Source organism: Mixophyes fleayi, chromosome 10 (genome assembly GCF_038048845.1).
Source record: "Mixophyes fleayi isolate aMixFle1 chromosome 10, aMixFle1.hap1, whole genome shotgun sequence".
Lineage (NCBI taxonomy): Eukaryota > Metazoa > Chordata > Amphibia > Anura > Limnodynastidae > Mixophyes > Mixophyes fleayi.
In genome coordinates this window covers 82999472-83016037 of record NC_134411.1, presented here as the reverse complement: position 1 = coordinate 83016037, position 16566 = coordinate 82999472, and the positions used below count along the sequence as shown (strand labels likewise).

Sequence of the window (16566 nt, the reverse complement as noted above, 5' to 3'; positions counted from 1 at the left end):
AATTAAGTTACCAATATGCCTTTGGGGTGTGGGAGGAAACCCAAACAAACATACAAGCTCCGCACTAATAGGGTCCTGGCCGGAACCATACTAATGCCCTCAGTGCTGTGAGGCAGACATACTAACCATACAAAATTTGAAAACCTCGAATACTACCCTGGACACACACCCAGGTTTACAATATAATAAATGCAATGCATACAATGCAATATATCTTTTCTGGGATGTGGACAGTTGGATACCAACTTTCATGATGGAGAAGCAGTGACTCTAGTAGAGGTTCTAATAGACAGGGCAGCAAATATATATTTATCTGCCTCACAGCACATGAGTTTGATTCCCGACCAAGGTCTTATCTGCGTGGAGTTTACGTATGTTCTCCCCGTGTTTCCTCCCACACTCCAAAAACATACTGGTAGGTTAATTGGCTGCTATCAAAATTGACCCTAGTCTGTATGTGATAGGGAATTTAGACTGTAAGCTCCAATGAGACAGGGACTGATGTGAGTGAAAAATATCCTCTGTACAGCGCTGTGGGATTAATGGCGCTAAATAAATAAATGATGATTTATCTTATAGGTATGACCACACTACCTCTTAAACATAAACCAGTTAAAATCTATCATCATCATCATCTATTTATTTATATAGCACCACTAATTCTGTAGCGCTGTACAGAGAACTCATTCACATCAGACCCTGCCCCATTGGAGCTTACAATCCAAATTCCCTAACATACCCACACACAGACAGACAGAGAGAGACTAAGGGTTATTTAATAGCAGCCAATTAACCTACCAGTATGTTTTTGGAATGTGGGAGGAAACCGGAGCACGCGGAGGAAACCCACGCAAACACGGGGAGAACATACAAACTCCACACAGATAAGACCATGGTCGGAAATCGAACTCATGACCCCAGTGCTGTGAGGCAGAAGTGCTAACCACTAAGCCACCAGGCAAAATAATGCCTCTTATTTTTTGTAACTTGCAGATTACTAGTTTGATAACACATGTAAGGATTGGTGGACACTCGTTCTGGTTCACACGCAGGAGATATTGAGGAAGTCTCATAAATCTGGATTTATTACTTGAACCACTTACATTCTCTTTTACTCTAATCTGCACCACTTTTAATCTTTTAATAGAGGAAAAAATATTTTTCCACATTGACGTTTAAAGAAAGAAAAAAGTTTAACACAGTAATTTTATATAAAACTTATCTTTAGAACTCATATAATGTTATGTGAAAACAATATAAATTTAGACAGGAATTAGTATCTAACATTTATTTGGCTGCTTATGTTTCATGGTATCAAAAGAGTACCTAAAGTATCGCAAGGTTCGTTTTTCCATGAACAGATGTCCAATCCCGTCAGCAGGATGGCGTGATCGTGTCTTTTCCCATTTTTTCCCATGAGGGCAGATTGCCACTGACAGAAGTTGTTTAAGGACTGGTCAGCGTGGTGATTGATTGACAGCCCGACCTGCAAAACAAAGGGCAAAAGTAGTAATTATTATATATACATTTAACAAAGAAATAAAGAAGTAGAATAAAATGCATAGCAGGGAAGTTTTCCCCAAATAACACACCTGTGATAAAACCTTTATACCAGACCAAATAAAGACACGGACACAAAATTAAAGTTGGAATGAATGACGATATTTATTTATTTTAAACTAATAGGACTGTAAGGCGGATGAGAGCAGGGCAGTCAGGAACGCAAAACCAATACGGTGGAAAGGTCACACCATATTACCACCAACCCAGGATCATACCTTATCTATTGGCCGGTGCTAAGATCAAGTCTAACGGCAAGACTACGCCCCCTATTAACTCCGCCAGTATAAACCATACAAAACTGGCCCAAAGGTCCTACTAACAAAACGGACCAACCATGGTATGACACCATAACCGCAGGGGGGTAGTGACCTATGACAAGATCACCCAAGCACCATATGCACAGTTACAGACTGCACTGTTCTCCTACTCTCAACAACTCCGTTTAAAGTTATGTAAGAAATTGTAGGGAGGGCGGGAGGAATCCGTAAGCAGGAAGGACAGAAGCCTCTGAACATTGACTTATAACTGTGTATAAGTCCCAACCCCTTCCTGCTCTCATTGGCTGAAACTTCCAGGAATCCACAGATAATAGGTTCTTTGGTAAGTCCCTCACCCGCATGATTTTAACTGCGTTTAGTCTAAGGGACACACTTCTCTAATGTGCAATCAGGGAATTCACAAGATACTTTTCAGACAATGCACTTGTACTCTTATGGTTGGCTGTTGCACGTTACATTGTGGCTTTGTGAGAGAGCACAGGATTTCATTGGGCAATGGACAGATTAGCGCAGCTACTAAGTATGAGTGCTTAGCCGATCGGCAACTATATAAAAAAAAGTAATCTTTTCAAGGCTATTTAAAGGAGCAAACTTAGAATTGGCTAAGCAAAGAGTTGGAGGTGTGCTCTTCATTTGCGAGGAGCCACTGAAATTCCTTACAGTACAAGCAGGTGGGATTTCTGTTTAAAACAGGCAACCTATATGAAAGAAACACAGCCCCCGAGCCGTATAATTACAATATCAGTGAAATGAGCAATTAGATTATACAGCACTGGGGTCATGAGTTCGATTCCCGACCATGGCCTTATCTATGTGGAGTTTGTTTGCGTGGGTTTCCTCCAGGTGCTCCAGTTTCCTCCCACACTCCAAAAAACAGTAGGTTAATTGGCTGCTATTAAATTGACCATAGGCTCTCTTGGTCTGTGTGTGTATGTTAGGGAATTTAGACTGTAAGCTCCAATAGGGCAGGGACTTATGTGAGCGAGTTCTCTCTACAGCGCTGCGGAATTAGTGGCGCTACATAAATGATAATGATGATAGTAGTTTGGGATAGCTGTTTTAATAACCGGGTTGGGGTGAGCAAAAGGTGAACTTGACAAGAGCATCCCTACCTGCCAACAGTTCAAATTTCTCCTGGAGTTTCCTGATTGGCCTCTGTAGAAACGGCTGGGGAACTTGACCCGATTTGAGCATGGATAGGGTGGAGTGTGGGTGGTGTCTATTTGTCCAGAGTTTTCCGATTGGGTATGTTGGCAGGTATGCCAATCCCTGGGAATTAGTGACATCAATGAGGCAGGAGCCACACATTCTATATCAACTCTGCGTTGAGCCAGCACGTTGTAACTAACCCCTAGTATGTCAGTATCTGCAGAAGCTGGTAAACATGCCATATATAGTGGATCTTACAAACTTACTGGTTCTTCTTCCAAAAGCAAAAGACTCACAACAACGATATTTATGTCAGTTCCAATGGTCCCATCCTTGAAAAGACTGGACACCTAGACAGACACAGGAAAAAATGTTAATATTCATGGAAGTATAAATCTAAACAGTCAAAGGGCCTTTTAGTCTATAATTGAAGTATCTTAAAATAAGAGAACTGCTACTAACAATCACAAATATACATGTAAAAGTTTTCATACATTCGCCGTACTTGAGATTTTATAAATTCTGTTTATAGTTGCAGTGCAAACTATTGTTCTCTGTTACCGGGTAACTTGTATTTTAGGTGATTAATGAAAATACAGGAAAAGGAGCCAACGCCTTACCATGTTCATCACGGTCAGGATGTAAGTGGTGACGCTCTCCTTGCCGTGTTTTTCCACCATTTTTTTATCAGCCACTACAAGGGTTTCAACAACCAAACTACCGGCCTGCTGGGATTTTGCTGCAGAGCGCTTTGACCGAGGCGGACGTGGATATTCATCTGGCTTTATATTGGTGTCTTTTGGGGAGAACCTAGGCATGTCTAAACATTTTAAAAAAAATACAGTTATACAATTTCCTCTGGCAGGGTCAAGTTTACCAATCTAGTTTGTCAAAATATTGTCCCGTTGAAACACACAATAGTCTAATTAGAGAATATGGAAGACGGCAAAACCCGCCATAAGTTTAGCTGCTGCTCATGTGTCTGTAATGTCTGGTCCAGTCTCCTAATCCACAGAAACATAACCCTCTGGAGCTAGCCGCATATATAGTTGAGCTGAGGTACAGAATGCTTTGTGAATACGGGAAGTTGCAAGAATGTGACCTCACTGCTCAGCTTCACTATGGACACAAGCTGCAGGATGTGCTAAACATGATCAATGTGTTTTAACAGATTAAAAGCCCAGGGATGAGACAGGATCACCCAAGACCGGTGCCAGCACTTATGCTGCCGGTATACTAGTAGGGTGGTATGCAGGGAGGGTGGTATGCTGGGATGGTGGTATACTAGTAGGGTGGTATGCAGGGAGGATGGTATGCAGGGAGGGTGGTATGCTGGGAGGTTGGTATTGTAAGAGAGTGGTATGCTGGGAGGGTGGTATACTAGTAGGGTGGTATGCAGGGAGGGCGTAATGATAGAGGGGTGGTATGCTGGGAGGGTGGTACATTAGGAGGGTGGTATGCAAGGAGGGTGGTATGCTAGGAGGGTGGTATGCTGGGAGGGTGGTGTGATTGGAGGTTAGTATGCTTGGAGGGTGGTATGCTGGGAGGTTGGTATACTAGTAGGGTGGTATGCAGGGAGGGCGGTATGATAGAAGGGTGGTATGCTGGGAGGGTGGTACATTAGGAGGGTGGTATGCTAGGAGGGTGGTATGCTAGGAGGGTGGTATGCTGGGAGGGTGGTGTGATTGGAGGGTAGTATGCTTGGAGGGTGGTATGCTGGGAGGTTGGTATACTAGTAGGGTGGTATGCAGGGAGGGTGGTATGATAGAAGGGTGGTATGCTGGGATGGTGGTATACTAGTAGGGTGGTATGCAGGGAGGGTGGTGTGATTGGAGGGTAGTATGCTTGGAGGGTGGTATGCTGGGAGGTTGGTATACTAGTAGGGTGGTATGCAGAGAGGGTGGTATGATAGAAGGGTGGTATGCTGGGATGGTGGTATACTAGTAGGGTGGTATGCAGGGAGGGCGGTATGATAGAAGGGTGGTATGCTGGGAGGGTGGTACATTAGGAGGGTGGTATGCTAGGAGGGTGGTATGCTGGGAGGGTGGTATGCTGGGAGGGTGGTATGCTGGGAGGGTAGTATGCTTGGAGGGTGGTATGCTGGGAGGTTGGTATACTAGTAGGGTGGTATGCAGGGAGGGTGGTATGATAGAAGGGTGGTATGCTGGGATGGTGGTATACTAGTAGGGTGGTATGCAGGGAGGGTGGTGTGATTGGAGGGTAGTATGCTTGGAGGGTGGTATGCTAGGAGGGTGGTATGCTAGGAGGGTGGTATGCTGGGAGGGTGGTGTGATTGGAGGGTAGTATGCTTGGAGGGTGGTATGCTGGGAGGTTGGTATACTAGTAGGGTGGTATGCAGGGAGGGTGGTATGATAGAAGGGTGGTATGCTGGGATGGTGGTATACTAGTAGGGTGGTATGCAGGGAGGGTGGTATGATAGAAGGGTGGTATGCTGGGATGGTGGTATACTAGTAGGGTGGTATGCAGGGAGGGTGGTGTGATTGGAGGGTAGTATGCTTGGAGGGTGGTATGCTGGGAGGTTGGTATACTAGTAGGGTGGTATGCAGGGAGGGTGGTATGATAGAAGGGTGGTATGCTGGGATGGTGGTATACTAGTAGGGTGGTATGCAGGGAGGGCGGTATGATAGAAGGGTGGTATGCTGGGAGGGTGGTACATTAGGAGGGTGGTATGCTAGGAGGGTGGTATGCTAGGAGGGTGGTATGCTGGGAGGGTGGTATGCTTGGAGGGTGGTATGCTGGGAGGTTGGTATACTAGTAGGGTGGTATGCAGGGAGGGTGGTATGATAGAAGGGTGGTATGCTGGGATGGTGGTATACTAGTAGGGTGGTATGCAGGGAGGGTGGTGTGATTGGAGGGTAGTATGCTGGGATGGTGGTATACTAGTAGGGTGGTATGCAGGGAGGGCGGTATGATAGAAGGGTGGTATGCTGGGAGGGTGGTACATTAGGAGGGTGGTATGCTAGGAGGGTGGTATGCTAGGAGGGTGGTATGCTGGGAGGGTGGTATGCTGGGAGGGTGGTGTGATTGGAGGGTAGTATGCTTGGAGGGTGGTATGCTGGGAGGTTGGTATACTAGTAGGGTGGTATGCAGAGAGGGTGGTATGATAGAAGGGTGGTATGCTGGGATGGTGGTATACTAGTAGGGTGGTATGCAGGGAGGGCGGTATGATAGAAGGGTGGTATGCTGGGAGGGTGGTACATTAGGAGGGTGGTATGCTAGGAGGGTGGTATGCTAGGAGGGTGGTATGCTGGGAGGGTGGTGTGATTGGAGGGTAGTATGCTTGGAGGGTGGTATGCTGGGAGGTTGGTATACTAGTAGGGTGGTATGCAGGGAGGGTGGTATGATAGAAGGGTGGTATGCTGGGATGGTGGTATACTAGTAGGGTGGTATGCAGGGAGGGCGGTATGATAGAAGGGTGGTATGCTAGGAGGGTGGTACATTAGGAGGGTGGTATGCTAGGAGGGTGGTATACTAGTAGGGTGGTATGCTAGGAGGGTAGTAGGGTGGTATGCTGGGAGGGTGGTATACTAGGAGGGTGATATGCTTGGAGGGCGGTATACTAGTAGGGTGGTATGCTAGGAGGGTGGTATACTAGCAGGGTGGTATGCTAGGAGGGCGGTATGATAGAAGGGTGGTATGCTAGGAGGGTAGTAGGGTGGTATGCTGGGAGGGTGGTATACTAGGAGGGTGATATGCTTGGAGGGCGGTATACTAGTAGGGTGGTATACTAGGAAGGTAGTAGGGTGGTATGCTAGGAGGGTGGTATACTAGTAGGGTGGTATGCTAGGAGGGCGGTATGATAGAAGGGTGGTGTGCTGGGAGGGTGGTATACTAGTAGGGTGGTATGCTAGGAGGGTAGTAGGGTGGTATGCTGGGAGGGTGGTACACTAGGGGGGTGGTATGCTAGTAGGGTGGTATACTAGTAGGGTGGTATACTAGAAGGGTAGTAGGGTGGTATGCTAGGAGGGTGGTATACTAGTAGGGTGGTATGCTAGGAGGGCGGTATGATAGAAGGGTGGTATGCTAGGAGGGTGGTATACTAGTAGGGTGGTATGCTAGGAGGGCGGTATGATAGTAGGGTGGTATGCTGGGAGGGTGGTATACTAGTAGGGTGGTATGCTAGGAGGGCGGTATGATAGTAGGGTGGTATGCTGGGAGGGTGGTATACTAGTAGGGTGGTATGCTAGGAGGGCGGTATGATAGTAGGGTGGTATGCTGGGAGGGTGGTATACTAGGAGGGTGGCAGTGGGCTATGATATCACAGCTCAGTGCTGCTCTCCCAGTTTTAGAAGTAGTAGATGTAGTACCCCACCTTCCACCTGCTAAGATAAAAAGGTGGGGTGGGGGCTCCAGCACCCCAGGGGGAAAGCACAGCATTTCCACTTGGACACAGAGGCTTTATTCATTAAGGAACATAAATGCCAAAACGTGCCATATTTTGTGTACAATCCCTCTGCACCTGCCCAGAACCGGACCCTATGCCGGTCAACACATCAACATCAAATTCATCTTCAACTGCAAAAGGACCCTATTGCAGCCTACAAATTGATGGGTGGAACAGGGAGGGGACTGGGCATATGTATGTAGTCAATGTACAGTCAGACAGAGCACTTCTCGAGCGTACGAAGCAGCGTCCCATTCAAGCTTTGGGCATCTCAGAGGTACGTGCTTTTCTCCTTGCGGCTACGACCCACTTTGAATCCAAATGCAATTGCTCGAACACGCCCTTACAGTAGAACACCCCTTCTCACCCCATCACACCGTTTATATATAAATCAATTAAAATTAATTACTCTTATTTTCAACTCACATTTCTTGCGCCTTCCACAAAAGTGCTGCTTTTGTGCCGTGTTACGTGACTGGTTGGGAGGGCTCGAAGGAGTCTTTCCCCGGCGGAGGACCACTTTATTCTCCACTGAGCGTTTATATAGTACATGTGGGTGATGACCTTCTGGAGAGGTGAAATTGTGCTTTTCTGCGAGGTCCTGCGGCAACGGTGATATAAAAAACTCACTTGTACGAGTCCTTAGGAAACCTGACTGAAAAGAAGAGATTTTGTAAGCGCAGTTCATTAAAGTGCACCTGCATTCATTACTTCTGATCCATACTAAGGGCTAGTGGGCTGCAATTTTATGGAGACAACGGTTCAGTTGAGGTCTTCTGATACACCTTGCTTTGGGATGTGCACCCAGGTGTCCAAAAGTCACTGAGACAAAATATAATATCATAGATATCTCCTGTATTAGGCTAAGTTTGGCATTAAACCACTGTCCCCATAAGTTTTGATGGGGACTGCCGTCTGGGGCAGTTTTAACATGCATTCTACTCCATGGGGAGAGCATTGGGATCTTTGGACCCCAACCACAGCCTTCTTGCTCTCCCCTCCAGTACTATCACAAAGTAGCTTTGCAATAGTCATTGGAGAGGAGAGACAGACTACAACAGTTTAAAGGTAACTAAAGTCATCGCTGGGACAGACTCCTATCGGACGCACTGTCCCAGGATGATTGTTTCAATAAATAGAGCAGAAAAGTCATCTACCACCTTTCAACCTATTAAATATTGAATAGGCACACAAAATTAGACTGTTCACAGGTCTAGACCATTCAGAACATTAGACTGTTCATTGTTCAAAAGTGAAGATGTTGCCTATAGCAACCGATCAGATTCTAGCTGTCATTTTGTAGAATGAACTAAATAAATTATAACTAGAATCTGATTGGTTTCTATAGGCAACATCTCCACTTTTCAAACCCAAGGTTTAGTAAATATTAGAGATGCTCAGGCTCGATTTCCCAACAACCGAATATACCCGAACTTAGCAGATCCGAGTACCAAGCTCGGTACCTTTGCACTTTTTCGGATTTAAAAACGAGGCAAAACGTCATTGTTACGTCGTTGGATCTCAGATCTTGAGATATTTGGATTTCTTTTTAAGATCCAACATAACGGTGGGTGGGAGGCAGGGCCCAAGGACAATTCCATCTTGTACCATTTTTCTTTTCTGCCACTGCTGTGTGCCAATGTGTCCTAGATGTGCTAGGAACTGCTGTGTATTTGTGTCATTGCTCTGTCGCTTACCATCCAGCCAGGTCGCTGCAGTCTTTTTCCGAAAGTGTATGAAAATAATATTGTGATCTGTGAGGTGGTCAAAATTGACTGCAAATGACTTGAAATTAGTGTTATTGATGTTAAAAATAATGTAGGAACAAAAAAAGAGCAAAGTTATGTGATTTTAGCATATTTTAGGATTTTTTTCTAAAAAATCCAAAACCAAAACACACGAGGGCGGTTTTGCCAAAACCAAAACCAAAACATGAAGCTAATCCAGATCCAAAACCAAAACCAGTTCACGGGGGTCAGTGAGCATCTCTAGTAAATATACCCCAAGATGTGTTAAGCTGAGCCAAATCTTTGTGCGACAGAACAGTCTGTTCTGCAGAGGTGCGAAATTCAAGCAATACAATCTACAAGTCCACCTCACCATTCATGCTATTCCGCACTATCCTTCTAAACTCACATTTCACAGAATTTTCATTCTTGGATTAAAACTGGCAGGACGGTGGTCAATTCATTCTGCGCTACGGTAGGGGTAAGACTTGGAAGACTTAAGATCAGATTTCACCAAAGAACATACACAGTTTTACGGCCAAATGCGGAACCAGGTAAGTATTTTAAAAAAACAGCTTCAAACATTCTCCCCATCTGTTGCCTACACCAACTTGTAACCATTGAAATCATTAAAATATTCACAGTACAAGGGTTATCAGACTAGCAACAGCAAACAGACATAAGCATAAATCAAAATTCAAACCGGTTAGTTTATATATTTTCCTTTGAAGTCTATCTTTTTTATGGATTTGTCAATTTACAACGCTGAACTATTTGGCACTAAATCATAAAGTAATAATACACCTCATGTCTTTTTTTAGATCACTATAAGTATTTACATAGGGATGTATCATTGTCACAACAGGCTTTTCAATCCACATTGCTTTTTTTTTTTTGTTAAATTCATCCTTTTATAACGTATTTAGTTGAATGCATTAAAAAAAACCATATTAGAACTTTTAACTCTCAGGCACTATTTTAGTTATACTAATAGAAGTCCTGCATAATATGACTCCTCTGGCTTCTCTGTACTGAATCCAATTAGCTTCAGGGAGAGTAGTCTGTCATCTAGGGAGCGAGAGCAGACAAGTAAAAATGTAAACAAATAAATGAGTAAGCAACGTAAAGCCCTAAAATATATATTTTATAGTGTTAAAGGTTAACCTAATGTTTTTGTTTAACTATACATGGTACAGGGGACTATATTTATTAGACATAGGGGTAAATTTATCAAGCCTCGGGTTTTGAAAAAATGGAGATGTTCCCTGTAGCAACCAATCAGATTCTAGCTGTCATCTTGTAGAATGTACTAAATAAACGATAACTAGAATCTGATTGGCTGCTATAGGCAACATCTCCACTTTTTGAAACCCGCGCCATGATAAATTTACCTCATGGAGTTGGACACAAAGTGCGTTGTGCTGAGTATAATACGCTCTTTTCCTCTACACGCGCTCCCAATGCATGAGATACGGTTGCGGCCATCTTGTCCTTACAACCACTTGCTGCTCCTTACGACAGAAGAGGCACAGGGGAAGGAGGGAACATGTAAACATAGCCAAAAAACATTAAGGGCGTGTTGGCGCAAATGCGACTTAGGTAGACTGAGATTCAGATGCACAAGTGTCTGACAGGAGTCAATGCTCGATCACTAGTGTAAGTTATAAACTGATAATGATGACTGTTAGCTGAGGTGAGTCCGGCTCAACATACCTCTGTAAAATGTATATTTCTTTTTGGATGCAATTGACGTCTGCATTTTAGACAGATATTATGTCCAACACTACATGAGGCCCAGTTTTGTTATATTTTTTGCACATTCTCTCCTGAGTTTGACCACACCCCCCAAAAAAATGTCAAGCGTGACCCCAATGATGTCAACTATACCTCATAATTATAGGGACATCATGGGACCCATACAGTGCTTATAACAAAAAAAGATAAGAGGAATACAATTGTAATTGACCAAATTACTGTTTAAACATCATGAAATGTTGTGTTTAATTTTGTGTGACGTAGCATAAACATTGGCTCTATGGGTAACAGCTTTAGAGAAGCTAGGGAAATTTCCAAAATGTGAACATTACTACACGTTCATCTTTTAATGTTTGCACATCATGAAAAATAAACAATTTAGGCTTAGTGTTGCTTTTCATTTGTGGTGTCCACTTCAACCGCATAGTCATATATTTGTAAGAGTCGCCTTCAAGCTTCTTGGTTATGACAGGTGACTTTCTGATCCATGTAATGTTGGGTGTACAATATATTTTTCAAAGGAGAGGCAGGTGAATTGCTATGCAGATATCATAAATAAATCTGACACCACCTGGCCTCTAAAAACACTCCAGCAAGTTGAGACAACATCCAGTATGCTTATCCTCGAAATTACCCTGTTTCACTGATACACATCAACCCTTCCTCATTCTGATAGTCCAACAAGAGCCGTAACTTCAAATCTTAGCGCCTGGGGCGAGAAGGAAAACTGCCGCCCCCCCTAGCCTTCAATTTTAACCAAAATAAACCTAAAATATTCATAAACTGCGCTCCTCACCATCAGCATTGCGTCCTTGGAGGTCGCTCCTATCGCACAGCCGTAGTTATGGCTCCGAGTCCAACCATTTAAGTCAGAATGCTGCTAATTGCAGTTTTAGCTGAAAACTCAGAATCAGGTTGGCGCAACAGCAGCCATTTTGTCCTCCAGTTACAGTCAGTGTAATAACAGTGTCTAGGAAACGGGTTGTGACAACACTGATCCTGGATTAAAGAAACCTTAACGCAGGTGTCCTAAGGCGTGCTCAGGGAGGACAGAAACCTCCTGTGGAGCAGAAGGGCAACCAAGATTGATCTTCTATTTTGCTGTTGGCAAGTACAGTCAGTAATCATTGTGAAGCAATTTTTCAAAAAACAAAACACGTCAATACTCAAGCCACAAAGGGACCTTTGTCCAAATTATTTAAAGGGACTTTCTCGCATATAATCCAACATCAATGATCTTCCAAACATTGTCAAATGGCTGTCCGGACAAGTTAACTGTGCTCTGTTTATTATTTATCCATATAACTATTGTTCAGGCAGAGTTAACGGAGTATGAACACAGAGTTAGTTGGTGTTTTTATAAGAATCACTTTCTGCATCACTGTACACACGTAAGAGAACAGAGTGCTTTTTAAACCACTATGTGCCGGTTAGTCGTATACATATACTTATTCAATTTATGCTCAGAAGGTACAAAAGCAAGTGGGGACAAATAATCCCTCCTTTACAAATCCACACACTTATCACTGCTTGACTTGAGGATAAATATTTTAAATGGAACTGACAGAGGAGGACGGCAGCGGGACTGTAATTTCCTTGCAAGTTTATCAAAAGAAGAAAAGATTTTTGTTCAGTCAGTGCGAACTGTGTGCTTTGCCATTAAACAAACCACAAATGTATTTACTAGATAATGTGAGTCATTTATGAAAGCAAGTGCACCGAAAACTGTTATGGCGCCCGTTGCAACCAAATAGATTCTAACTGCTATTTTGTCCTAAAAAAGAATTCAAGCAAAATGTCTCATTGATTGCTATGGATGATGCAGTAATTTGCCTGTGATTTAGCTTTTATACATTATCCCAAATTAACTATCGGCATAACAAATGGGATATTATTTACAGACATCTTGAAGCGGCATTTATTTGTCAGAACATACTGAAATGCATATATTAGTAAAGAAAAATATGAATGTGCATTGTGTCATTTGTATCGGGTGTAGATATGTATGTATGAAAATGTGTTCTTTCTCCTCCTGAGGTGTATAACCAGTTTATGACACTAGGTGGCAATGTGGAAAAGAGCATTGAGCACTTATGAATAAGAAGTTTCTTCTTGTCTGCTGCTGTTTTAAGGAGACAGTTATGCTGAATAAACTGTGTTTGGGATATTACTGCGGAGCTCCTCTCTGCATCCTAACCACTCACTACACAACATCTCCCCTGACCAGTACTTTCCATATGCATAATTGCGAACATTTTGTTAGGCTGCAATGGGAGGGGCCGCTGCCACATTACGATGGGGGTGTGGCTACATTACAGTGGGGGTGTGGCCACACCGCGGGGGCGTGCCTAACACTTTATAAGCAGTAGGCTGTTCTGTTCTCTTCTCCCATGCAAACCGTTCAAAGCTGTCTTGATCGGAATGGCGGGACAGAACCCTCAAATCGCGACTGTCCCGCCTACATCGGGACAGTTGGGAGATATACATATGGGGCTGTCAGTCTGGGTCTATTATAGAAATAAAGGTTCTAATTCAAGGAAATCTTGTTCAGTTTTTTTACTCCATGGAATGGAGTGAACATTGTTACATAGAAATGCTGAATTAAATAAAGTATATAATAGAGTGCCTGTCATCTGCACAGATCGGAGACAGCTATTTTGTTGGATGCACTAATAATGATACTATCAATTCACTAGGAGCTAGTGACATTACTGAAGTATGTGTCCCCATTCAGAAATGCCATTAGTGAGTGAGGCATTTAGCCAGAAGGATTATAAACTCATGCAATGGGGCGTCAGAGGTTGGATGTTCAATGTGCTAAAGGTATATTAACCAATTAGAAGTCAGGGGAGGGTCTTTAGAGAGTCTTTATATATCCCGGACTTCATAAGTTATTCCTCTTGTTACAGCAGCAAGTTACCGCCCTCCCTCCCGGCATGGTAGCCGTCTTTGGGGTGTTTGTGGATCTTTATAGGTACCGGAGTTTGGGTTTTGAAGGTAGGAATGCTTGGCAGTCAGTGGTTAGAATATGGTGCGGGTTTTATCTAGTCACTGGTCACTACATTCCCCTCGATGTCACCAAATTGTTGGTCCACCTGTGAGGAGGACGCCTTGGCCCGTATCTGATGTTGGCCTCACAGCTTGTTCTGAGGGGGGGTAGTATAACCACTTGGACGGATAGTGGCACCAGCCAACTAATGTTTTAGCTTATTGCTATTCATTTTATAGTTCTTGGTGCATTGATAAGCTGCATTTTCATGAATATTAGAAGAGCTCACACAATGGCGTCCCACTTTCCCCCCCTTCCAAAAAAAAACCCTTAAATCATGTGCTTGCCCCTGCAATTTGATAGTTATTCAATGACTTCGGTTATTGTTTAAAATAAACATTGCAGAATGAGAATTTAACAATAGTATGATTTTGTTGTAAATGTGATTATCTGTAATCAGAGATGTAGAAGTAGGTTCATAAGGACTGATCAAAGCTTACATTTTTGTGCATTCGCCGTAGTACAATACATAAAGAAACTTGTTTTAAGTTCCCAACATCTGGCCCGATAAGCTCTGATCTCTTAAATAGATTTTAATGGTGTTATTTATGAAGACTGGCAGGAAAGGAGCACCTGGGGAAAGAAAATCAGTAAGTTCAAAGCATCGCCAGCCTTTAGGAGAGATTTGAAAAACGTCATAAATCATTTGCAAAGAAAATGTCAATCGCAGAAAGCAGATTTATATATTGCAAAAAAAATGACCATGTGACGTAAACGTTAAATGTTTTCAAGTATCTGTCGGAAAATACATGTGTGATCCAATTTGTTATATTAAGATATATTACATTATATATAACTCCCAACTTTTCAAGTTGTGGAATCAGGACAATGTGCGTGCATGCTCAAGAACGGGGCCACACATCGTGTGACCCCGTGGTGCGATTAGTTTTTCCTGCTTACCCATACTTGCCAACTCTCCCGTAATGTCCGGGAGACTCCCGAAATCCGGGTCGGTCTCCCGGAATCTCGGGAGAACAGGCAACTCTCCCGCATCCTGCAATTCCCTGGCCAAAATAACGCAATTCATGGTGAATCGCGTAATTTTGGCCCAGCCCCTGCTACAAAAATAGCATTTTTGCCGCTTTGCCAAAATGGCGCAATTGACCGCGCCCTGCCCCCTCCCGCCCTGTAGTCACGCCCCTCCCCCGGACTGCACTGCCTGAAAGTAGGCAAGTATGTGCTTACCGTCAGCTTAGTGCACATGAAGGTGCAAAGCCCCCATATGTTGGGTTCGTTAGGGGCCTAGATTTCACCAGACCCCTCAGCTACTTGGGCTTCTATGGTTATCGTCACGCCCATGCTTGCCTTGAAGTGTGCCCAGCGAGCCATTGGGCACATCGTTACAAGACCAACATAATTTGCTGTGTGCAACCAGCGCTCTTTGCAAATGAGGTCCACTGTCTGTGTATAGGTGACAGGCCTACAGTTATCATCATTTATTTATATAGCGCCAACATATTCCGCAGCGCTTTACAATTGGGTCACGGACATATTTTGGAACACGGGATTAGAACTGAAGTCCCATCTCTCTTTGTTTCTCTGGCCCTTTTTTGATCTCTTTACTCCTAAGTGCAACACCCTTCATCGGCTTACCCTGAATGACAGTGATAAACCGTTTGCAAGTACAGTGATGTCAGTTTTCCATTTGTCAGAGAATTAAATCATAAATGTGTTTCGTTTGGCATCTTCTCTAAATACGTGACCTACAGCTAAAGATCAAAGACGCTCATATCAATGCATATTATAAGAGCACCTGCTTTACCACAGCCATTATCTAAACTTTAGAAAGTGTTGTATACATCTAGAACCTCACAAAGATCAGACAAGATAATGGGCTAGATTTACTAACTGCGTGTTTGAAAAAGTGGAGATATTGCCTATAGCAACCAATCAGATCCTAGCTGTCATTTTGTAGAATGTATTAAATAAATAAAAGCTAGAATCTGATTGGTTGCTATAGGCAACACCTCCACTTTTTCAAACCCGCAGTTTAGTAAATATGCCCCCATGTGTGGTTCTTACAGGTAAGAAGGATTTGTCAACATCTCTCTCTGCTGGAGGGGTCAATACCCAAGCAGACATTAAGAAGGGGAATCTGAGGGAGCACGGTGGCACAGTGGTTAGCAATGCTGCCTCACAGCACTGGGGTCATGGGTTTGCTACCAGTCAGGGCTCTATCCTTGTGGAGCTTGTATGTTCTCCCTGTGCTCGCGTGGGTTTCATCTGGGTTCATTGGTTGCTGCCGAAATTAACCCTAGCCATGGGCGCACGCAGGATTGTCAGGGGATTTCCCCCCCGACCCAAAAAAAACAACCAAAACACCGTTTCGGCAGCGCTGTCCTATACAGCAGCCGCGGCGCTGTCAAAGAGCTGTATACAATATAGCACCGCCGCGGACGCTTCTTTGACAGCGCCGCGGCTGCTGTATAGGACAGTGCCGCTATGGTGGACACTAAGTTAGCGCTGGGGGGGTTTCTGGAGACTCATAAACCCCCCCTGCGTGCGCCACTGCTAGCGTGTGTGTGTCTGTGTGGTAGGGAGCATAGATTGTAAGCTGCACTGAGACAGGGACTGATTTGAATGACTAAATATTCTCTGTAAAGTGCTGCATAATATGTAACTGCTACATAAAAAACTGTT

The 16566-nt window shown here is 43.8% G+C and overlaps 2 protein-coding genes across 2 annotated transcripts in view; both read right to left on the bottom strand.

The window, feature by feature from the left end:
* Positions 1-16566, bottom strand: part of LOC142104373 (uncharacterized) — a 388681-nt gene that overhangs the window by 62177 nt on the left and 309938 nt on the right. The window lies entirely within an intron of this gene.
* Positions 1-16566, bottom strand: part of ADAMTS18 (ADAM metallopeptidase with thrombospondin type 1 motif 18) — a 77146-nt gene that overhangs the window by 36349 nt on the left and 24231 nt on the right. The window contains exons 4-7 of the mRNA XM_075188997.1: positions 7822-8050; positions 3611-3810; positions 3257-3340; positions 1327-1486 (exon numbers count right to left, since the gene is read on the bottom strand). Coding sequence (XP_075045098.1) covers positions 1327-1486; positions 3257-3340; positions 3611-3810; positions 7822-8050 — 673 coding nt within the window. The remainder of the gene's footprint in view (positions 1-1326; positions 1487-3256; positions 3341-3610; positions 3811-7821; positions 8051-16566) is intronic.